The 25412-nt window shown below is 34.7% G+C and overlaps 1 protein-coding gene across 6 annotated transcripts in view; it reads left to right on the top strand.

Moving 5' to 3' along the window:
- PTPRZ1 (protein tyrosine phosphatase receptor type Z1) overlaps positions 1-25412 on the top strand; it is a 159653-nt gene that overhangs the window by 90648 nt on the left and 43593 nt on the right. For all 6 annotated transcript variants that reach the window (XM_017666193.3, XM_017666192.3, XM_073238527.1 and 3 more), the window contains 5 exons: positions 3763-3920; positions 4079-4229; positions 13103-13287; positions 14939-15065; positions 21309-21355. In XM_017666193.3, the coding sequence (XP_017521682.3) occupies positions 3763-3920; positions 4079-4229; positions 13103-13287; positions 14939-15065; positions 21309-21355 (668 nt within the window). The remainder of the gene's footprint in view (positions 1-3762; positions 3921-4078; positions 4230-13102; positions 13288-14938; positions 15066-21308; positions 21356-25412) is intronic.

The following is a 25412-nucleotide window of genomic DNA, read 5'->3' as shown; positions in this document are numbered from 1 at the left end:
CTGAATTTTTCAGAAGTCAGGAATATGTGAACTCCAGCCGTGCAGCTTTCATTTTTTTTAAAGGTGAAATCAAGCACACAATGAAGCTCTTCACTCCTTCCACTCACCTGATTGCAGACGTCAACACTGAATCCCATAAGTCACTCTTAGTTTTTCCCTCATTTAGTCAGAAAGTGGAATCTACCTAGTCTGCAAGAAGGCAGCTAGTTTGAACTCCTGCACTTAAACTTGAATGAAATACGAATTCTGAATGTTCCCAGGCCTCACATCAGCCTTTGGAGACAGTAAGAGTGATGTCAACACACAGCTGACTTCTGTAGCCGAGGTGCTTTGGCCACTTTCTCTTTGAGACCTCTCAGTTATTTCTGGGGATCTCTAGGAGGTGCTCATATGAGCTAAAGAACCCATTTGCTCATGTCCTTTGGCTAAAGTTTACTTTTTTAAATATTGTTGTCTGGAAGCCATTGAGGGAGGCCCTTCATCAGAGCCACTGCCACATAATGACCTTCCTGAGAATCCAATTCCCTACCAGCATAATTCCTATATCCTGGTTCTTAATTTGGAAGCAGAATTTACAGATGATGGTGTAACTGACAAGCACTACTATAATTGAAGTCTTGTGATATCCAAGACAGAAACTTAGGACATGTGTGTAAAAAACATGAAAAAAATAAGATCGGCAATTGTTCACATGCCCATAAGATAGACTAGATGAGTGCCTTTTGGGTTCAGAGGCAGGAAGATGGATTCCTTATGAGATGAGGGAGGAATTCTTCTGATTCTTTTCCTTCTTAACTTTTTTCCCCTTTTCCAAATTCCAGACAATTCTCTCTCACCGTCCCTATTCACAGCTCACCTCTGTTTTCCTTTTCTGTCCTCTAGTTTTCCTGTTGTCATTTCATTTCCCATCTAATTTAGAAGTGAGTCAGTTCTGGTGTCTTCCTAAATTAGCATTCTCTACCTCCACATTTCCATAGAACATCTGTAAGATAAATTCTGTCTTCAGCAGAAAAAGGACCCATTGTAGTCTAATTATGATTAAGAAGGAGGTTACTTAATCAAAAAATGTTTTGGATATTAAAAATGTAAATCTGAAAATGCACAATATTGACATATGAAAAATATTTTCCTTAGTTTTAGAGAACTTGAACCTGATAATCTCATCATGATACTGGAAAACAGAAATAAATAGTTTTAGAGGTTACTAATTAATTCACTAAGCCAAACAACTTGAATTTTCTAATGGATTAAAACTAGAATTAGGGTGTATATAAAAACACTGCCAATTCATTCAAGCAGGATTTTATTTTTAACATTCGGTCTTAACTTCAGGCTAGAAGCAGTTATCTATAACTTGAATTACTAGTAGTGTCTCTCCTTCAAAAGTTTCTGTATTGCAGAAAAATTAATATTCAATAATTTAACTTTTAAATGGAAATGATTTTTTTCCTTAAGGCTTTCTTGATATGTCCAATTTCCACCAAGTTTAAAACTGGAATAGACTGTTAGGATTATCTAGACCATTTTATTTTATATGAGGAAAGTGGGGTTCAAAAAGACTAAAATCTTATAAAAGCTTCACTCTCCTTTGGGTTTTCAACCCTGGCTTCATGTTTGAGTCACCTGTGGATGCTTTTTTAAATGTAGATGCTCAGGCCCCACTGCTAGAGATTTAAATTAAAATGGTCTAAGGTCTGGGATGTTGGTATTTTTTTAAAGATTCCCAGATGATTCACCTAAAGGGTGGAACTACTGCTTGGTACTGTGCCACCTCACTTAGAGTGGATTAACTTGGCTTCTGAGACTATTTTCTAATGACCTAAATCTACTAGATGGAGCAGAGGACATGAATCAGGCTAGGTAGTTAGGATGGGAAAGTGAGTTAGACACAGATCTCACTGGTAATCAGATTACTGCCTCTGTAAGTGAGGACTGGTACATAAAAAGCTAAATAGCTACGGCAGTGCTATTGTTAGGTCCTGTTGGAGAGATGCAAAGGAAAAAGCAAAAATAGGACTATTCAAGGATGTAGATACAATTGGATTATTTCAAAACCATAAGGCCAGATGGACCACTTAGGAAAGTTCTACCAGTTTTTTTTATAGGAACTCTCTATTCTGGATAGAAGCTATGTATACTCTTATGTGTAGCAAGAATAAATCAATATTTATTATTGTATATATCATATCCAGAATATATTTTGCACTCCTCTTCTACAGAATAGCTATCTTGCCTTTTTAGTCACTTAATAGTGACTATTGATAAATAGATCTTGATTATCATGTGCTAAAATTGATCATTTTTCCTTTTATGAATAACACTTTTTGTGTGCTATGTCAAAAATCTCAACCTACCTTGAGGTTATGAAGAAACTAGGTTTTCTTCAAAAAGCTTTATTACTGTGTTCACATTTAGATCTACAGTTTATTTAGAATTGGTTTGTCCTTATGGTGTGAAATTAGGAAATCAAGATTCACTTTCTTTAAGGATGTCCAGTTGATACAGCATTGTTCACTGAAAAGACTGTCCATTCCAACTACATAGTAATTTTTCCTGTCCAAAATTAAGTGACCATATATGTGTGGATCTGGGCTTTCTATTGTCTTCTATTGTTCTTGTCTACCTTTGCCTAAATATCTCATTATCACGATTTCTATAGCTTTACATAATAGGTCTTCCTATCTGATAGTGAAAGTTCTCCAATAACTTTGTTATTGTTCAAGATTGTATTAACTTTTCTTTGTATTTCCATTTAAGTTTTAAAGTCGTAGTATCAGTAAACACTAACACACACATGCACAAGCCTTCTGGAATTTTGATTACGATTTCATTGGCTCCATAAATTAACCTGGAGAAAATAACACCTTCACAATACTAAATCTTTCAACCCATGAACATGGTATTACCCATCATTTTAAGGTTTTATCTACTCTCACTAGAAAGTTTTGTAATTTTTCCAAAAAGATGTTTAACATGTCATTTGTTATACTTATTTGTAAGTATTAGATATTTTGTTGTTATTGTAAGTTGTATTTTTTTAATTTTCATTGTATATTGTTTGATACTGATACATAGAAATATTAATTTTTACATATTGGTCTTATGTGCAATGACTCTACTAAGTACACTTATTAATTCTAACATTTGTAATTCTTTTCAATATTTTACATAGACAGTTGGGTAATTTGCAAATTATGATGTTATCATTTCTACCTACTCCAATCTTTATGACTTTTTTTCTTTTTCTTATGTTATTGCACAGGCCCAGTCCTCCAGTTCAATGTTAGAAAGAAATGCTGATAGCAGGATGTCCCTCTCTCATTCTTTATCTCTAGGAGAAAAACTTCCAATAAGTTATCCTTCAGTATGATGTTTATTATAGGCTATAGGCTTTTGAAGATAATCTTTATCAGAATAAGGTTTTGTTTTTGTTTTCCATGAAATGGTATTGAATCTTATCAAATTATTTTATTCTATCTATTGGTATGGTTATATGATTTCTGAGTATATTCTGTATGTAAAATAATCTCTCCAGCATCTTGCTGGTATAAAGATGAAGCATCTAATGCTATGTAGTGCTATATATAAGAAAATTTTGAGTATGCCAGCTTTATCACCATTTTTTAAATATATCTAAAATGTTCTTAAAATTCCACTTCAGTTAAATACATAACAAAGCATATGTCTCTGTTTCATAGAAGCTTTCAACAGCTAAGTTCCAGGATTGGGATTCCAGCTGAGATGTATGTTATTACTTTGTAGGGAAGCAGGCTGTGTTAGATCCATTTATATTGCTGAACCTTCTACCAAACTCAACCGACAAGTATTATACTTACAACGGCTCGTTGACCTCTCCCCCCTGCATGGACACTGTTGACTGGATTATTTTTAAAGATACAGTTAGCATCTCTGAAAGCCAGGTAATCTTGGAAATTCAAACATATGAAGTGAAGTAATTTAAAGCAATTTAAAAAAGATTTATGTTCTAAGCTTTTCTACTGAATAGCTGTTTTAAAGCTTTTACTGATACCTTTGAAGCTGATATGTTAAATTATATGTTAAATTATCTTGTTTCCAGCTGGCTGTTTTTTGTGAAGTTCTTACAATGCAACAGTCTGGTTATGTCATGCTGATGGACTACTTACAAAATAATTTTCGAGAACAACAGTACAAGTTCTCTAGGCAGGTGTTTTCCTCATATACTGGAAAGGAAGAGATTCATGAAGCAGGTATGTACTGAAATATGATTTTTCTACAACTCTTACAGATTCGGTGTTGTAGGAAATAATTGTGGTAAAACTTAGATTTTCCGAAATGTTTTGATGATTGGCTTTGTAGCTTTAGGTAAGCTGTGTAACTTATTTGACTTCAGTTAACACACTTACAAAATAGCAATTAAAAGTATCTGTTCTTCCCCAGATGACTAAGCTCATTATGCAGATGAGAAAAACTGAGATTTAATAAGGAGAGTGATTTTTCTAAAATGCACATTAATAGAGAGCAAAACCACATACAGACTTCCAAATTCACTTTATGGTGTTTGCCTGTGCTAAGAGATGTGAGAGAGAAATGAATAAGGGGCCAAAGTGTTCAGAGTTTCAAGAGATCACTTCTGCTTGGGGTGGTTAGGAACCTCTATGGGACAATGATGTTTGAGCTGAGTCTCGACAGGTGATTTGGGTTTTAAAGTGTTCATCTCTGTGTTGGCACATCCCAAGGAGAAACATAGCACCTAGTGGGGAGTGAAAACAAATGCACTGAACTTTTAATGAATAGAAAGTTAGTCCTTCACCCAGGGGAAAAGGAATGTGTCCTTGCCAGGCTCAAGCCATGGAGCAGGCACTAGGGAAAAGTTTTTGGAGCTCTCTGTGTCTTTTGAAGCTGACATAGCAGTCAGAAGCATTTGCAAATTTCCAGAAGATGCAACCAGATGCCCCCACTGACGTACCCTTTTCGGTTTACACTGAGGGTGTACTGGTTGATGAAAGAGATAGTTGAAGTGGCCTTTGCTTTGGAGGCTCAAAACCTTTCCAAGTACATGGTCATCTTTGATCTCAGCCTTGTGATGAGTTTTTGGCCATTTCTTATATTGATCTAATAATCATCTGCTTTTGAAGATTAGACATTAAAACAGCATGTTTACTATAATATCTGTGAGAATTATTTATCCTTTAACAACAATAAAAAAAGAGAGCACAAGACAACAGTGATAAATAGCTGCATTTAATGTGACATTAAATGTCTAATTAAATTGCCCCAAAGTAATTAAATTTAATTATATTTTTACCATTTCCAATGAATAAGTAACGTCCTATCTGGTAAGTAAATACATAGCTGATCAGAAAAAATAAACTAGATTTACCCTATCTCCTTTTTAAAAACACAATAGATCACATCATGAATTAAATAAATACGATTCTTTTTTGTCATGTACTTTTATCAGTTATATTTTATTAAAACCCTTCAGTGGCTCCCCATTGCTTTTAGGATAAATTCCAAATCATTCGTCATCACATGATGGGCCCTGTGGGGTACTTACTTATAGTCTCAGTGCTTACTCCTCCTACCTGGCTTCCTTCTCTCATACCGGCCTCTCTGAGGTTCCCTGAGGCGGAAGGCCACATTCTCCCTCGCTGCATTCATAAACGCTGTTGCCTGGCACGGCATGTTCCGCCCTCCCGGCTTCCTGTGCTTGTCTCCTCCTCATTCTTCCAGACTCAGGTAGACCCCTCCACCCCCTTGGGGGCCATCTCTGACTCTCCCCCCATCCCCGTCAAGTCTGGCTCCAGCCCAGGCACAGGATCGTGCACTCGTGAAGGCACACACCCACAGAGTACCAGATAAATGGTGCTCATCTGGAGTTGTGCCAAGTGCCCAGCTGCTTCTATATTCTGTGCATCCAAACTTCATAACAGTTGTCAGAGTATAATTGTCTGCTTACATGTCCCTCCCACTGGACTCCAAACCCCGTGAAGGAATTAACCAAGTCTTTCATCTCTCTACCTCTATTGCTGATCTAAAATTAAGCTCTCATTCACCTCATAAGCACTGAATGACCAGAATAATTCATTTCCATATAATAAAAACGTGGCAAGTTATGCTTGATGGGTGCCTCTCGTACCACTTCCTGTATAAACTATATGTAGTTCTGATTAATGTCAGGCATTACATATAGCATTCACAGTTAAGTGATGAAGGCTAAATGTAGTAACAGCAAAAACCTTAACAGCTATCGTGCATTGGGTGAACCAGTGTGTTCAGCCAGGCGTTGAACCATACATTATCTGATCTAAACTTCCTGTCACCCTTAGGAAGCTAGCCTTATGTTCCTCGTTTTGCACTTTGGGAAGCTGGTATTAAGTGGCTTATATTCAGTGGCTTGCCCAAGTTCACAGAACTAGGAAGGGCTGGAGTCAATATTTCAACCTAGGTCTTCCTGATTCTAAAGCCTTCCACAGTTCACTCCATGAAGTTTTATGTCTATAAAGAAACATACTTTCTGCTTACATAATTTTATAATGAAAATAGATGCCCTTAGCAACATGAAAATTTTTTTCAGAAACAGTATTGGCTTTCTTCACAAACTGGAATAATTGAATTCTTAGTTCTTCCACCATGAGTATTTGCATCCAACAAATGCTTATTATCACTTGCCATGTGCATCTTCCTGTGATGAGTTTTTTCTTAATGCATACACACTGTCCCTTCTACTTCTGGGACTGAATTTGAGAATAAAAATTGAAGATTGCATTTATGTTCGGGATTTAATCCTTATTAAATTTAATCTAAAATTAAGTTTTTACTATACTAAGATTATTTAAAAAGTAAAAAATATAGATAATGACACAGATGAAAATAAGATTCCCCTATAATGTCACCATCCAGAGAAAACCATTATGGAGATTTTGGTGAATATCCCTCCAAACCTTTCTTTTAAATCAAAAATATGTTATTATATCCCACAAAAATTGGAGTGCACTATATATATATATATATCTGTTTATTAATTTTGTTTTACTCAATTATATAAATACATCCTTACTATAACATCCTTAATTTTATGTAGTTTTCTGTTGTATAGTCATAACACCTTATTAAAGGTTCCTCAGTTTTGGACATTTAGGTTGTATGTATATATTATGCTATTATAAATATTTAACATCCTCATTTTGACCAAGAAGAAAGTAAGAGGTGGTATGAAAATTATCAGAATTATTATTATGTATTATCAGAATTATTCTTCTCTCAGTAAATGCATTATAGAAAAATTTATTTTGCAAAATGCAGTGCAAATAATTAGAAAACCATGTGAGGTCGTATATCTCCGTAAAGTCCTTGAGGGTAAAGAACAAACCTTATTCATTTTTGTATCCATAGCAGGAACTCAATACATGTTTGTGAATGGATACATACTTTACCATAACTTCAATCATCTGTTTTTGCATTTTTATGTATAACTGCCATTTATTAGAAAGGCATTTCTTTTTTGAATCATGGAATGAACGAACACTGGCTCTTATAGAATTTAATAGAACCATCTGATCTTGAAGGAGTTAAAGATGTCTTATAGATGAGAAATATGTGTTAACTATATAAGCACAGCATAAGTGTAAAATAGATGAAATTCAACTTTGTCCCATCCCTTCCAAGCACCAGTCTTTCCTGCTGCCCTCGTATTCCACAAGCAAGACTGTTACTAAGAAGTAGGGGCCTCCTAAAGGACAGTGGGAAAAAGTTTGGGCTTTAAGTCCATTAGACTTTTGGTTAGATTTTATATTAGTTTTATAGAAATTATCAAGTTACTTAGTTTCTCTAAGCCTCAGTTCCTTCACCTATAGAATGAGACTTAAAAGTGGCTACCTTCTAGGATTGTTGAGGTTTAAATGAGCTAACATTTGCAAATCAGTACAGTCCCTTGAACATAATGTGCCGAGATTCATAGCTACTATTATTATAATATGTGTATGTTTGTGTGTATGTGTATGCATTGCTATATGGAGGGCAAGCTAGTATGAAGTGCTATATAAGTTTTCGATGTTTAAGGCTTTTTTTAACTGAATATAATGATTAATGCACCTCTGATCTCATTTGCTAGCCTTGTAATATATGTAATGCAATCTTTTACAAAATAACAATAAAATATAAAATGCCTTTCAAGGCAGGGTAACATGAAAGGAGTGGCTTTGTAGTCTAATGTACTTGAGCTATGAGAAATGTCATGATGAATTATACATCAGTAGACTCACCTGAAGGTCAGTAGTTGTAAATAGCATTCATTAAGGTCACATGTACATGGACACTATGCTTTCACTATATGCAGAGAAATGACATGAAGATTATTGACTTCTTAGAAGATTATATATTGCAAATTGAACTCTTGACAAAGTCACTGTGTGTTCCTAGAGAAAACCGAATTAAGTAGAATTTGAAATATTTCTTTTGGCTATTTATCTGAGGTGAATGTTGTAATCATTTAGAAGTACAAATCAGTGACCGATCATTCCTAGTCATCATTTTTAACACTTGTGGCAATGTTCATATTAGCTTCATGAAGATCTACTACTTCCTAAGGGGAAATCCCAATCTTAATATTGGTTATCTTCTGAGTCTTTAAATATTCAAGCTTCTCATGGTAGTTGTGAAAGTATCTGTCTGAATATATTTTAATGAGGTTCATAAACCTCAAACAAGGATGTGATGGATTTATCAGTGTGTATTCATGAAGTACTCTTGTCCTGGACTGTGTTAAACTGTCTTAAACTTCAAGTCAGTGGTAAATACCTGGATAAAACTTAGTGACATCTTAGGTCATTGTGACGCTTTGTCTGCCATGCCCCAAGAAACACCACTCTGTCTTTCACCTCCATCCACCTTTTTACTCAGTTCCATGAAGCTAAGACTGGACCTTCTCCCCTCAGGGCATATCACCCTTCCTCCAAGGTGAGCACTTAGAACAGCAAAGGCGGAAGAAGCTCGTACCTCCCCTGGGCCATTTGCATCAACTTAAATGATTAGCTGAGAGACTGTCACAGCCAAAGGGTTGTCTTGTTCTTCTTGTTCATACTCCGTTTATTTTCCCTTTCTTTTTCCACTGTTTTTCTTTTTCTCCTGGTGACACCCAATGCTTTGCTTATTCATCTTTTGGTACTTGCTCTGCAAGTTCTGCACATTTCAATGTATGAAGTTTTTGCTCTTCATGTCAGTTCGTGTGAGTGATGAGAAGATAAATGACTTTGTGTCAGCTAAAAGTTTGTGAAGCTTTTACAACTTCTAGTGGGGAAAAAAAACATGCAATTTTGGAAAGCACAAACTAATTTGGTCTAAATGGCAGATTTTTATTTTACAAGTTCATTTTGCATTCCTCTGTAAATGTAGTCTAGGACTTAGAAATTCAAAGCACCCATTACATTTAATAGCTTACTAAATTTAAGAGCTAGAAGCTATCATAGAACGAGCTTCCTAATGGCAGGGACAGCTCCATCTTTATTTGTATGTCCAGAGTGCCTGGAACTAAACCCATGAGAATTGAATGTTAAAAAAAAAAAAATAAGAACTCTCATTGATCCCTTAAACAGGAGACGGCATCCTCATTCTTTATATGTGAGGGGCCATTGCATTTGCACTGAAGCACTGACTTCTATTCTGTGTGACTTGACATCGACCCAGATTTGTCAGAGCCTGGTTTAGAGCCATGGGCTTGCAAGAACCGGATTCTACTTGGCCAGCTTTCCTTAAAGAATCAGTAACTATGGCCCAGATCACATGTAGCTTGTGGAAAAGAATCAGGGCATTCGATTCAGTCCTGGAGAAGGAAATAGGACCTCAACATAGTTCTGACTTCCCCATTATATAAGGAAATTGTATTTTTGATACAATTTTATTATATCAGTTAGTAGCTTGCATTTGATGTCTGAGTATATGTTAATCTGGAAAAACCCTTCTTGATTTTTAATCCAGGTAATAAGCTTTATAGAGTATATATCCTTCTAGTAAGATAATTAAACCGATTTCAATAAGAAATAAAAGGAAAACCTAGAAAATTTAGTGCAAATTAATAACATTCCATGGCCTTTACTCAGCTTTATGTTTCAAAACAAAGTAGTGCATATGGAATTAACTAGATTGTTATTTAAAAGATCTGGTCCTACCTTATAGAATGGCAGCTCTTCGCAAGATCATAGACTATGTAAAAGCACAAGTTTTTCTCTTGAATACATCTAAAGTATGTATCATTTTTCAATAAAATCCTATATTTCAGCATCTAAAAGGTAAGATTTAGCTTCAGCTTTATAAATTACTACTAAGCTATTAATGACTGATAAATAAAAGGAGTGTTTTAAAATAAATTTGCAATTAAAATAAAAGTATTAAACAAGTTATCAGTAAGCTCTTACAGATTATTAAAGAAGAAAGTAAAAGAATGAAAACCTAATGGCAAGGGAATATAAATTTATTTGAGATTCCTATTTTATATTAATTCTGATTTCTTAAAATTTTTGGAAGCACCTGTTAATTTCTACTATTAACATAAATACCTGACCACAGTAGTTCGTGCTATTTAGGCAATAGTCCTTTGGGTATTTTGCTGTTAATAATTTTATATTTTTCTCAAGAGATTTTTATGTTTAGTTTTGCATGCATAGAACTAATGCATTTTAAGAAAGTTTCATTTTGGGGCAAGAAAATAGTTCACTCTAAATTATTCTCACTCTCTAAAAAATGGGATTGATTTTTGTAGGACAATATCCACAAATATTGTTGTCCAGAAGCACTTTTAACCTCCTAAAAATGAACTTGGATTCATTAGAAGCAACACTGAGGCAATCCTGTTCCTCCAATGATACATTACAGGAAAGAGTAGTTCACTTTTGAGATAATCTGACAGTCTTTTGCCACCTGGTGGACACTAATAGAAGTGTCACTCAGTAGAATAAGTCCACAGCTAAATGAAAGTACATATTCTTATTCTGAATTCATGCGTTTTGATAATGGAGTAATTGTCCTATTGGTCCTAAAGGAACACCCCACCTCAAATCTTTGGTAAACCAAAAATAACGTCATAGTTTTTACAGTGAAAAGTCCTGTCTCTAATTCATATAAAGTTATGCATGCATTTATTTAAAGCGTATATATTCATAGTTTACTGAATCATATGCCATTGGAAGCATAGCTTAATATGCTAAAATTCCTATTATTAAGTATTGTATATAAAATTTTTCAATTTTTAAGGTCAATTGTTAGTTTTGGGTGCCCTCCTGTGTTCAAGAGAAGAACTACAGGCTCAGGTTATTTGGTCACATCCTGATGCTAGCTAGGTATTTTCAGAGTCCTTTTGTAGCAGTGACAATTTGGTTGACTGAAGTCAACTACATGGTCTCATTTAGTGGCCTTGTAACTTTCGTATCTTCTGAAAACAAAGCTTGGATTCTGTGGGCATACTAATTCATCTTTAACTTTAGAGACCTTCCTCTCCCTCTCTGTTATAACTACCAGGCCTATAAGAGATTGTATTTATTACTTTGCTTCATTAGCACAATATCAGAAAGTTTTATAATTTTTTATGATTTTTACCCTCACAATTAGTCCAAACTATCACATTATGAATGTATGTCAGAAAGTATCAGACTATTCTTTCTAGTAGAGCTAAATTTTTGGCATAATTCCCAGCATGGGCTTGAATTCATTTTAAGAAGTCCCTGAGCAATTTACACAATGTGTTTTCAGATGAGACAAATAAATCTTCTAATTCCCTAAAATTAATTGCTTAATCTATGATGACAATGTGGGATTTTTGTTAGCAGTTCTGAAAAATACTAAAAGGATAGTTTTAGTTGTTTTCCTATGGTTTTCTCTGATAGGGAATTTTTAATTATTTCAAGGACTTTTTAAACAACAAATGTCCAATAATAATGTCTTTTATAATTGAAATTCTTGTCCCAACCTAAACATATTTGTCAGGTACTAAACAGGAGAAATAAAGATACCACAAACTTGATGATATCCTTTATTTATTTCTAAAAATGAATTTGTATGCTAAATACATTCAAGACACTGTTCTAGGCAATACAGAAATAATCTACCACCTCGCACCAGTGAGAATGGCTAATATCAAAAAAAGGAAAGACATAACAAGTGTTGATAAGAATTTGGAGAAAAGGGAACCTTCATACATGGTTGGGGAGAATGTAATTGGTGCAGCCATTGTAGAATGCAGTGTAGAGTATTCTCGAAAAACTAAAAATAGAAGTACTATACAACCCACTAATTCCACTTCTGGGAATTTACCCAGAGAAAACAAAATCACTAATTCAAAAGGACGTATGTACTCCTTTGTTTATCTCAGCATTATTTACAATAGCCAAGATGTGGAAGGGGATAAAGAAGTCCATCAGTGGATGAGCAGATAAAAAAGAGATGGTACATATACACAATGGAATATTACTCAGCCATAAAAATGAAAGCTTGCCATTTGTGCAACCTGGTTGGACCTAGAGGGCATTATACTAAGCAAAGTCAAGCAGAGAAAGACAAAAAATATATATGATTTCACATACAAAAAACAGAAAGAGACTCATAAACATGGAGAACAGACTGGTTGTTGCTGTAGGAGAGGGAGTCAGGGGTAGATGAAATAGGTGAAGGGCATAAAGAAGTTCACCCCAAAAAGAGAAATAAAAAAGCTACAGTTCTTAAATTTATAATCTATGAGAAGAGTTAATATCCATTCAGGAAAAAAGAAAAAACAATATAAAAGCACATGCAATTAATGCAATGATAGTGGTAAAACAAAACAGACAATTAAAAAAAGACATATCACTTCATCAGAGATCAGAGTGTGCATTAACAGAGGAGGCAGCATTTGAGCAAGACCTTTCCTGAATGGGGAAGTAGGATTTGAACAGATAGAGACAGGAGGGAAGGAAGAAGTATTTCATATACAAGAAATGGCATAAACAAAAGTTCCACAGTGGGAAAATTATAACTTCTCACTTTCTATTGAAATAAAATACAGCAAAAATGTTAATAGAGTGTATTACTTGATAAAATCCTAGAGGTAGAGGCTGACAGTTGTATCAGCTGTACTTGTTTTCCTTCTCTGAAGTTTGTAGTTCAGAACCAGAAAATGTTCAAGCTGACCCAGAGAACTATACCAGCCTTCTTGTTACCTGGGAGAGGCCTCGCGTTGTTTATGATACCATGATTGAGAAGTTTGCAGTTCTGTACCAGCAGTTAGAGGGAGAAGACCAAACAAAGCATGAATTTTTGACAGATGGCTACCAAGACTTGGTAACTATAACATCAATTCTTTTGTGTACTGATAACATTATAGTTTAATTTTTTTAAGGAAAGACTTACAAAGGATTGTACTGTTAACCCTTGAACAACGTGGCGGTTAGGTGCCCCAATGCCTTGTGATGTTGAAAATGTATGTACAACTTTTCGCTCCCCAAAACTACTAATAGCCTCTTTTTGACCAGAAGCCTTACCAATAACATAAACAGTTAATACCTATTAACTGTTATATGCATTATATATGGTGTTGTACGTTATATGTATTGTATACTGTGTTCTTACACTAAAGTAATCTAGAAAAAGGAAACTATCTTTTCGAAGTGTTGCAAGTCTCCAAAAAATTTTTCAATACAGTTATTGAAAAACATCCCAAGCATGTGTGGACCCACACAATTCAAACCCATGTTGTTCAAGGGTCAATTGTTACTCTTGGTTACTTTAGACTTGTATGAAGCTTTCCAGTGGAGAGAAAGGGAAGCAGAAGCTGTTATGTCAAAACTTTCAGTGAATTCCTTTAGGTTCTTATTTATGTTTCGAATTACAGGGAGATCACAACTTTGCCAACCACATGATAGAGTAGACACTTATAGAAGACACAGGAATTGTAGATCATCTAGTGTAGCCTCTCTTTATAAAGGGACTCAAAAATCAGTTAAATATCTTGACTGTTACATCACGGTTGTGGAAAGAATTGGGCCAGGAATCCCAGTGCTCTGATACCTTGAAAATTGTTCCCCCCATCCTACTGTACCAGCCTAAGATAGACAGACTAGAGGACTCTACATCAAATTTCCAAATAACAGATGTGAAGTCGTCTGAGTCAGAACTTCTGGGATACAAGTCAGGTAATCCTTAAGAAAAGATCCACCCCTTTTTCTCCCCACCCATGCACATGAGTTAAGGAAAATATGGTACAGATGCCTTCTATGACCTGAGCACGTAAACGTGAAACATTGTCTTGGCAGGGAAGTGCTGGCCATTGGGGTGTAGTTGACAAAACCACATCTGGGTGTGGCTCTGGAAAGGCCCCACTGCAGGTCCAAGTCACTGAACTCTGCATTCAAACATCTAGAGTCCCACAAATCCTAGAAACCTGCATTTAAACAAAAACTGTCCTTGTTATCATGGTTTTGAATACCATATAGACTAAATAGATCATATTGGTAATGACTTGTTAACTCAGTTGTCTAGAACAGAGACACTATGAACTGGGTAAGTGGTAGAACTTATGGGAATATACTATTTTCCATTTCATTATGATGTGAAGAAGGTAATAATTCTGTTTTCTGGCTTACATATTAAGATAAAGGGATAAATTGGTTCTTCATTTTCACATTTTGCTCTCTGCAAATGCTAAATATTTATATGCCTAAAATATTAATTTGCAGTTTGGGGTACTCATTTGTTAATTTGATGAGTTCTAATTAAAAATGGAAAAAGCCAAAAAAATGCCTATTTTCCAGTATCTTCCTAATTCACAAATACCACAAGTTCCTTAACATCACGTAGCTTTTTCTTAGGTTAGAGAAATATACATATTTTCCATTAACAAATGAGAAAAAGGTTTTCTAAGGACAGATGTCTAGTATGTAAGTACTCCTATGAGCATAAAACATTTGTATAATTACTGACATCTTTCCTTTAGGGTGCTATTCTCAATAATTTACTACCCAATATGAGTTATGTCCTCCAAATAGTAGCCATATGCACCAATGGCTTGTATGGAAAATACAGTGACCAGCTGGTTGTTGACATGCCTTCCGATGACCCTGGTAAGTGCTCCCCTGATAAGCCTTTATATTGTAAATAAATGAGGCGAGTATTCCTGGATGCCTTGTACTTTCTCTCTGACTTTATATTCTTCTGACCAAAAGGCAAAAAATGATTTTCTTTTTAGTCTGGATCATCAGGTAATTTTGAGAAGCATGGAGCCCATTTTTCCTTCAGCAGGTTTGGGGCAGGACAATAAGTACACTTACACTATTTCTATTTGTAAAATGAGAAGAGCAAAACTGTTTTAATGTCTGTAATGGTTACCAAATGAAAATAGCTATGTAAATATTAAGACTTTTACTTTGGATAATCAAGAGTTGGTTTCATTTGTGTTTATTTCCTTTTTCAGCCCCCAAAGCATTTTGTAGTAAGTACATTCGTGACCCTAGGACCATGTGAGGTACTTTGAAATATCTATACAAAGCATCTCAACGGTTTATTTTTTATTCACTTTTTACCATTTGGAGGGGAGGGAGAGTGCTTTTCTCTAGGCTGATTTTCCAGGACTTCTTCATAAAATCAAAACAAAAAAGTTTGCCTAATTGTGTTTTATTTGCATGCCATTTTCTCTAACTCTTATGGGAAAATATTTTGATCTTAAAGCTTATGCAATAATTAAATGATGTGCTAACCATCATAATTTGACAATTTACAAATTACATAACTAAAGTCTTTTGTTAGTATAAGCAGTTTTAAAGTAATAGAATGGAATTGTATACCTACATATGTACATGTATGTATATGTGTATATTACACAACATATCATACATATGCATATTCATAAATATATACAAGCATGCATGCATACATAAATGTAAATGTTCTTTGGTCTTCCCAATCATGAGGCTACCCACTGATATTTTTACAAATGTGCAATGGAAATGAATGGTTACACATTATATCAATTATAGCATATTCCAGCTTTGCATCTGGAAGGAAATTGCTGTGTATTGATTTGCCTTTGTGGTCTCCATGGTATAGCAGAGACTTTAATCCATATGAGCTCGTTCACTGATTACCTCACCATAGTTGTTCTCACTGGTTGAATTTTTAAGTTGAAGAATATATATCAGCATTAGATGTAGATTGTATCCTTCCAAACCGCAGGCTACAAAACTTAGCAAGATATTTCTGAAGTTAAGGCACTGATGGCTACTGGATAGTACTACTATCATGATGGCAGCATCATTACTTAATAATATTTCTTATGATCTGCCTCATGGCCTGGGTATAATTGTCTTTCCTATTGCTTTTATTTAGCATTGTTTTTCAAAATCAGGTTATTTTTAAATGGAATGTGAACTGTTAAGTCTTACTGAAAAGTATCAATTTAACTGACGATTTCAACTATATCATGTTATGCTCCTCCATTGAACGTCATCCCTCAGCAAAGTGCCTCATATTGATCCACCAAGAAAATGACATCTTTAGCAGTGCAGCATTGACCATGTTGGCCAATATCATATGTGAATTGATGAAATATGACATATAAAAATCTCCTCTAATCCTATTGTGTATGTTAGGATATGAATTATATTGAATACATTCATTGAATTTTATTATGTCAGTTTAATTATACCACTCTAATTTCTGTACATAAAATAATTCACCAGGGGTTTACAAAAAATTATTACTTTAAGCTATTTATGTTATGCTTTTTCTTACTTTATCCACTATGCCAAAAATTTTTAACTTTCTGAAGTTTTTTCTTTTTTTTTTGAGAAGCTTATTGAATATGGAAAAACAGATCAAATATCTATTCTCTACAGAAGTGATTTCAGAGTGATCCTTTCAGACTGAGTCTATGTTGGCAGAAGTATAACATTCTTGTATCATTTGTAGCACTTTCATATTATAACTTTATTTATTCAAAGGATTGGGACACTGTTGAACGAATGAAATGCTTGTTTGGACACACCTTTTAATCTCCTGGATGTCTCAGTCCCTTAAAGCATTTTATATAGTAATAAAGTTTTAATAAAAGATGGTATTTGATGTTTCACTATGATATTCCTCTTAAAAGCCAACGGTTAAAAACTTAATATAGATTATCTCTCAAGTATTCTTATCAAAAAGTCCTTCATCGAAAACCAATTTACCCAAAGTTTAAGGTCTGTATATAGGAGCCTGTATAATATATATAATACAAATATATATAAGGGTCTATTTATGGGGTATATATAATATAGAGAAGATATTAGTTCTCTTAAAACTCATTCTTTCTGATCTTAAAAGGCTGCAATGGCAACTCAATCCATATATTTTCTGTTCATTATTGAAATTACATTCTCTTAAATATTGTTTCTATGGTAACTATGTCACAGTGGAAGTCTTGACAGCAATACCTCCTTGAGGTTTACCTACAAGCTGTGTGCATTTTGTGACTTCAGTAGCTAATAGAGGTGTGAGCGGTTTTTGCGTTTGTTACTTGCTTTATGGTTTTATTAGCACGCCTTTATCCTGTTAATCATATTGTTTCATTACCTTAGTAACATTGTAAAATACCCTACTGAATATTCTATTAGTGTTTTAGATAAGGTGTTTTCTAAATATTGCTTTTGTTGAAAAGAAATGAAGGAGGTCATTTATAATTGCCTTCATTCTTTCAGTCATGGATTTCAAATATTCTAATCAATATCTGTAAAGGAAAAGTCAGTCTTCCAAATTGTGCATTTAACTTTGGCTAATATGATTAATTTATTGCTTATGCATATTGATTACATTGTTTTCTACAGCATTATCACTGTAGTGTCCATTAAATATTATTATGAATTGCTATTTTAAGATAAATGCATAAACTCATATCCAGAAATTATTTAAATCTGTCAAGGAAACCTTTTTCAGGTTAAACAGAAATGTATATTCCTTTCAAATACTTTGTAGACTTTTATGAATATATACTGTGTATTTATCTTCTATAATGAGGGGCTAATTATGATACATTTATAGAGGACATTAAGTATATATTTTTAGGGCCTTGATAATTATGTGTTAGATTTAAATGCATGGTGGATTAGATCAACACATTTGCCTGTTACTGTGTGCTTTTCAGTTGTATAACAATCGTCGTCATTAAATCTCTGTACATCTGTCCTGCCCTGCCTGTACCATCCTATGCTATGAGTGTTATTATAAAATGACATTTAAAAATCTCAGTTTGAAGAGATTGCAGCCCACATTGCTTTTACCTTTTGCCCTGTGAAACTTAGCTTACCTTCAAACAATTAAATAAGCCTTGCCTGCCAACCTATATCAGTGTTGCTTTTTTGTGTTATGGAATATTAAATATGCTTTTTTAGAAAATCTAACACTACATGTCCCCAGAAACAAAACCAGAATGAACCAATAGCTTTTGTTCAGTTATCACATGAACGCAAATTTTAAGGGTTCTCTTAAAATGATAAATATTGACAGTCTTTACTGTAAGACATCTTGTATCCTTACAGTCTGTTCTGATAAGGTGAGAAGATTCTGAAGACCAGCCTAACTTTTGAATGATTTTGTGTATCACTAATACCTGTATCAGACCAGTGGCTCCTACAGCATCAGTTACTATTTGTGAGGAAATAGCAGGCTATAGGGTCCCCAATATGAGACTCTGTGTCAATCACCAGGGCTACACCTTTGCTGCTGTGAACTTGCAGACCCAGAAGTATGTCTTCAGGATCTCCAGGACGATAGAAACAATCTTCCAAAAGTATTTTATTTCAGAATCTTTCTGAAGAAGCTCAGCAGAAGACTTCTGGATTATTTGGGGGGAGGGTATCGACGCTTCCTTGGGCAACCCCAGACGTTTTGTCAATTCAAATGATTTGAGTCTAATAAGGAACCAGAATGAAGATCCTTAAACTGGGTTTATACTTACCACCCTGAGATAATCACCCATGAGAGTGCCGTGAAACAAAGAGGTCAAAGGGCTGATTGGGCCCATACACTCTGCCCCAATGGCCTAAAAGGACCACCTCTTCTTAATGCAGTAAACATCAAAGCTGGTTATCATACAATTCAATGGTACTCTTTAGGGGATGTGATTGGGTAAAATTATGTATGTTAGCTTATTAGGAACCACAATCAATAATTAATACTCTGGTAAAAGGATAAGAATAAATCAAATGCATACACTCAGAGAATATTGCAAGAAAAGGAAATCAGTCCTCCATGTGATTATGTACACCCCACTCTAACCCTGATAATTAATAAGAAAATTACCTCTGCCCTTTAAAACTAAGAAGTTAGGTGATACTATACCTTTCTTTTTTAATTTTAAAATGCTCCCTTAAAGATTGGAGAGAATGAAGTATCCAGATTTTTTCCCACAACCTCTTAACAGAAAATCTGCAGTATAGTATGTGTATAACAAGTATTTGATTATGACTTGACCTTGCTAACATTAAAGTATTTTAAAAGTACGTGAAAAGGAGTGACTCCATTTAAAAACATTTTCAGTAAAATTGTGTCTTGTATCACCTGCTAAATTTGAAGATGTTTACATGCCTGGGCTCTTCTAATTGTAGTTTTTAGAAAATCATATTGAAGGTTCTTATTTGTGTTTCATGGTTTACTTGTGTCTCATTTTTAAATTCACATGTACTGGTTTCCTTGGAGGTTATAGACAAACAATTATTTCAGACTATTGAAATCACTTTAATTTGGAAATGAAGAACAAACAGCATGAGAAACAAGGTGGGAAAAGGTTTCATAAAGACAATAGAAAAAGGAGAAGACTAATGATCTGAATAAAAGTTTCCAAACTCCTTCATGGTCAGTTTTAACAAGAAAAACTAAATAATTGAGAGTTAAAATTTGTGATTGTGATTGTGGTTATTTCCAGTGAATATTTACAGGTTTTGTAGCACACAAAATTGTTCAGGGTGAGTAATTTTGAAATAGCTAAATAGTCAAGAATATTAATTTTTATCTAAATCCTCTTGGGAACTGGGTTTACTTCTAAATTTTACTTGAATACTCTTCTAAATAGAATTTGTGCACGTGAGTCTATTTTATGGTACTACATTTCTTAATACCTAGAAATTTTCTGATAAAAATAAACTCAAGAAAGTCTATTATAAAACAGGACTGGGTTTGATAAATAATATTCAGTTATGCTTTTGAAAATTCTATAGGATGTGCATTTCCTTCAAGGATCTATAAAATCGTAATAGGTAGGAAGTAAGCAGCATTGGGATAAGGAAGAACATAAACCTTGGAGATATGAGTGAGATTCTATAAAATAAGAATAGGAGGAGCATCAGAATAATAATGCTCAAGCCTGCACAGATCCCAGTTTCCACCTTCCTGATGACCTAGGCAGCCCAGATGAGTGAGGAAAAATGTTCCTCTGGCCCCTCAGTGATTTAGCAGTGGGGCTAGATTCCTTGTTGGAGAGAGAATCAGCTCCTACTCTTTCCTAACACTTACTGATGGCTCATGTTTTAGGATTGCAATATCTGTGTACTAAAAACATACCGATTCTGGTCACTTAGGAACAGCAGAAATGAATTATGCTGGTCGTTGCTTTTTTTTTTTTTTTTGCATTATTTTCTTTGCCTTCTTGGTGATTACATTCTTTGCATGGACAGCATTAGCGAGTTTCCCTGGGAGAAAGCAGGGGAATCACTCCCGTCAGTCCCTCCTGCTGCCAACCCAGGCTGAACCTGCTGGAAAACACTCTCCATTTTACCGGGACAGCACCCCCTGTACAAATAGGTATGATGACAAATCTGAAAAACGTAAAGAAGCATTTGACACTCAGAAGAGTAAATAGGTGGATAAGAAGAAGGAATAAGTAGTTGAATAAGAAAATAAATGCTGTCAGTTCCCACAGTCCCTGGCATTTCCCCATCTACGCTTTTGTCAGCCTTGCTAAGGAGGGCAGAGAGTCTGTACCAGTGAAAATTATTTGGGTTTCTTCACACTCAGTAATATCAGCCTCTCTGTCCCCCTCTCCCTTTTTCATTTCAGTCACCAATTCAATCACCAGTTAAGGTAAGAATGAGGCAGGGAGTTGGAGTGCAGGATTAAGATAGAAGGCTTGACTACAGTTTCACATAGGTTTATGGAGTGTTGTTTTATGTAGTGTTCAATAGTGTTGAAAACTGTAATTTGAAATTTTTGTATTGAAAGATTTTATATTTTCAGAGCTAACAGTCTTATTTTTCTTTTCTCCCTTTCCATCCAAAGGTAAACTCACAAAGCTGAAATAGTTGAATAAATTTTTAATAATTTTGTTTTTAATTTTGTAGAACTTGACCTCTTCCCTGATCTAATTGCAACTGAAGAAATAATTAAGGTATCATAGTTCTTTTCTATATTCAAATGTTTTAGAATTAAAAAGTCTATTTTGAATGATTAGTTAAGTTTCAGATGTTACACTAATAAAATGTCATGTTGGATTATTCATTGTAGGGTTAGTGGATGAGCATATAATCATGTAAGTGATTCATATGATTCTTTTATGAAGAAGCTGGAAGACACTTTGATTAGTATAATAAAAATAGCAGAGATAGAAAAGGTTGGTGATAATTAAAAAAATGAACTTTAAAAATAATTATAGTTATGGGCTATAGTTATAAATTGGAATCTTTCTAGTGTTCAAACTTTTCTAGACAACTAAATATTTATTTAAGCCTTAATATTGCTACAGTTTATTTATAACTAACTTAACCAATGATTGGTAGATTGATAATAAATATAAGCCAAAATATATAACTCGTACATATTATTTTGCCCATTTAATTTGAATATTTGTATTTGGACTATGCATATTTTAAGTGTGTGTTGCTAGTATAATATCCTTCAAGTAAACAAATATTTAAGAGTATTTATAAATTTTAACATTGTCTTAATTTTAAAAATAGATAATGACTGATATATCTTATATTTATTTCATCCTAAGCCCAAATGTAGTATTCAGTTTAACTGAGATAATATGTTAAATCCAGGTGCTATTGCTAATGTAGTTCAAATGTGTGCATCAGTACTGTGTGTGTATGAGCTCACAAAGTGTAATAACTAATGCTATGATCTAGCAATAAATAGCAATTAGGTTGTATCTTCACATGTGCAGTTACTTCAGCAATGTATATATCTTAATGGCAATTACTTCTTACAATGTGTTGTTTTACCAAAATGACCAGTCTGCCTTTTAACAAGAGTTCAGAGAATTCATCTAAGGATATTTGTGTTTGTGTGTGTGTGTGCACATGTACAGATGTGCACATGCACATGGTTATATGTGGACTTAGAAATGATCACCAGAATAAAGTCAAAGGCAAGAATAAACTATTTTTATACTGTAAATTCAAATTATTGGTTTATGTCTTAGCTTCTGGGCTGCCATTACAAAATAACATAAACTAGGTGACTTATAAACAACAGAAATGTATTTCTCACAGTTCTGGAGGCTGGCAGTCTCAGATCAGGGTGCCAGCAGGGTTGGGTTCTGGTGAGGGCCTTCTGGATCGCAGATGGCCAACTAATTGTATCTTAATGTGGAGAAGAGAAGAGCAGAAGAGACAAACCCTCTCTCATGACTCTTATTATAAGGGCACTAATTCCATTCATCAGGGCTTCACCCTCATGGCCTCATCTAATCCTAATTATCTCCCCAAAGCTCCACCTTCTAATACTATCACACTGTGGTGTAGGATTTCAGCATAGGAATCTGGGGAGCAGGGGACACAAGCACTCATTCCATACCACTCACTATACATGTCCACTGACTCATGCAGGAAAGAATGAGAGTTGTTGGCAAATACCTGGAATGTATCTATAAAAGTTTTTAGGCCTCCATATGTAAGTGACTAGTTTGGAGAATGTTTCTCAGATCATTTTCAAGCAAAAATGCATTATTTTGAAAGGCAAAGTGTCTCCAGCATGATCAAGGCTTAACAAAAAATATTTTTAAATTGAAGTTGTGAAGGATAACAGATAAAACACAGATCCTAACCACAGTGGAAAAGGGATTCACAATAACTCCATGAGAAATTATAGGAAGAAGAATCCATTAATATATTTGTGGTTTCAGATAATTTTTAAAATAATCATAGAGCATGGATGATATATTCTTCTTGAAATGTTGGCAATGAGGCAAGATGACTTCATAGAGATCTACAGAATTTGTTTGGGTAGGATTAATGGATGGTCCATCACCTTTATCACATTCTGAGAAGTATCTGACCCTCATAAAGTTTAAAGTCTACTAGAAAAGAAAGAAAGAAAGGGGATATGTGTGTTCATATGTGTATGGTGTTTTCCTCAAAAGATCAAAAGGTCAGGGAAAATGGGGAAATCTAACAGAAGAATAGGTGAGTAACATTATGCTTTATGAAAAATGTTATAGGCATCTATATTGTTTGTGGTAGGAGAATGATTCAGTGTGTTTGGAAATAAAAGCAAAGAGGAAGAGAAGCAATGTTATTATGGGATTTTATAGAAATTGTTAGATCATATAGAGAATATAGATGACATGTCTTCTGGGAACTTTAACTGCAAAAGGCAGGAGCGAAGTGGAATGATGACTAGAAGCTGAATTCAAGATTTTCCTTTATGATCCTTTTGAATAGGAGAGATCTGAGTTGATTTAAGCTGGTAAGAATAATCCATTTGAGAAAACAAAACTGACAACGAAGAAACAGAGGGAGGTACTCAGTTGCATTCAGTTCCCAAGAGGGTGATAAAGAATGGATTTAAAACACAGATGCAGTCGGAATCAGAAAGGAAGGGGACCAACAACTCCTCAACTGTAACAGGATGTGAGGCCAGGGGTTTGATGTTTTAATGGGTCCCTGGGTTTGATGTTTCAATGTGAAGAAGAGTGTATTTTTGTCTAGTGACCTCAGTTTTCTCTGTAAACAGGAACCATCCACTGAGAATGAGGGGAGAAGATAGGAAAATGGAGGTTTGACTAGAGCAGAAAAAAATCCTTGAAAGAGGATAGAGGGCTAGAGTGTGGAGTGATGATGGAAATCTAGCCAGATATCCAGACGTGCAAAAATGAGGAAGAGCTGAGAAAGGCCACATAGCTAAGCTTAACATTGGTCCTCAGCAAAACTCTGGTACAGATTATAAAACGAATGTTTGTGAGAACTTCTGGGGAAAGAAGAGATATCTGGCACGAACAAATTTTCACCAAGAGGAAATCAAGGGAAACCATTCTTTTTTGCATAAAGTTTTTGGGCTTGTAGATTAGAACATATTTCATTCATAAAATTATTTGGTGAAATCTCTTCGATTGTCCTTGTGAGCAAGGTATCAAACAGAATGCAAATTTCATGAAGAAGTAACACTTGTGAGAACATTGTCTCAAGAATCTAAGAGAATACCTACTTTTAGCATCAATAAAATCCAGATCATTAAAATGGACTCACTTCCCAGAGTCTTCACATATGAAAATAAAATATTTTAGAAAATACTTAAATCCAACAAAACACTTAAGCTCTGGGTAGCGAGGCAGCCATGAAGCTTGAAAGCTCATGTTTCGTGCCATGCAGCTTTGCCTGTGTGTGAGACATACTGATGAGCGCTCATGGTTTAAAAGTCAGATTCTTTCTACTGATACTGGTCAAGTTCTCACTGACTAAATTGTACTCAGTCACTTTTTTTCTTTTTAAGGAACATAGCATTAGAAGAGCTAATAGATGACAATGCTAATAAACTGATAAAAACCATGTCCCATTTGGACTAAAAATACCATATTTTGATATTTTTAGCAATTCAGTTTTCTAAACATGATTAGACATATTTAAAAAATGCACAGTTTGGAAAAAAAAAAGAAAACAATCTTAGTTGACCTCTAGCCAGATTGCTCCTGGCCCATCACGCCACAGCCCGATGTTGGATCAGGCAGAGAGAGCTTTCCCCAGGCTAATCACACTGAGATACATATTGATGAATCTGAGAAGACAACTGATGCCCCTTCTCCAGGCCCACTGGTGTCTCAGGGTCCCTCAGTCACAGACATGGAAATGCCCCATTATTCTACCTTCACCTACTTCCCGACTGAGGTAACACCTCATGCTTTCACTCCATCTTCCAGACGACAGGATTCGGTCCCCACTAAGCATTTATGAAAGACTGGATTGTCTGAGTGCTTTTGCTAAGGAAGACACAAAGTTAAGTAACTAGAACTAGATGCATATTTTGACCAGTTGTCTTTAAAATGTTTGCCTGAGTCTTAAGTGGAAAGTATTTAAAACAAAATATAAAATGAAAACCTCTTCCAGTTCTAAATCTTCCTCTTATGCTAGCTTAAAAATTGTGATTTATTCTGAATATATACAATGAAATATTCTGAATGTGCAACTACTTTCGTCTTTGAAATAAATCGTTTCATCGCCATTTCATAC

This window comes from Manis javanica, chromosome 6 (genome assembly GCF_040802235.1).
Source record: "Manis javanica isolate MJ-LG chromosome 6, MJ_LKY, whole genome shotgun sequence".
Taxonomy (NCBI): Eukaryota; Metazoa; Chordata; class Mammalia; order Pholidota; family Manidae; genus Manis; species Manis javanica.
Note: the sequence above shows the minus strand (reverse complement) of the source record. Positions and strands in the feature narration are given on the sequence as shown.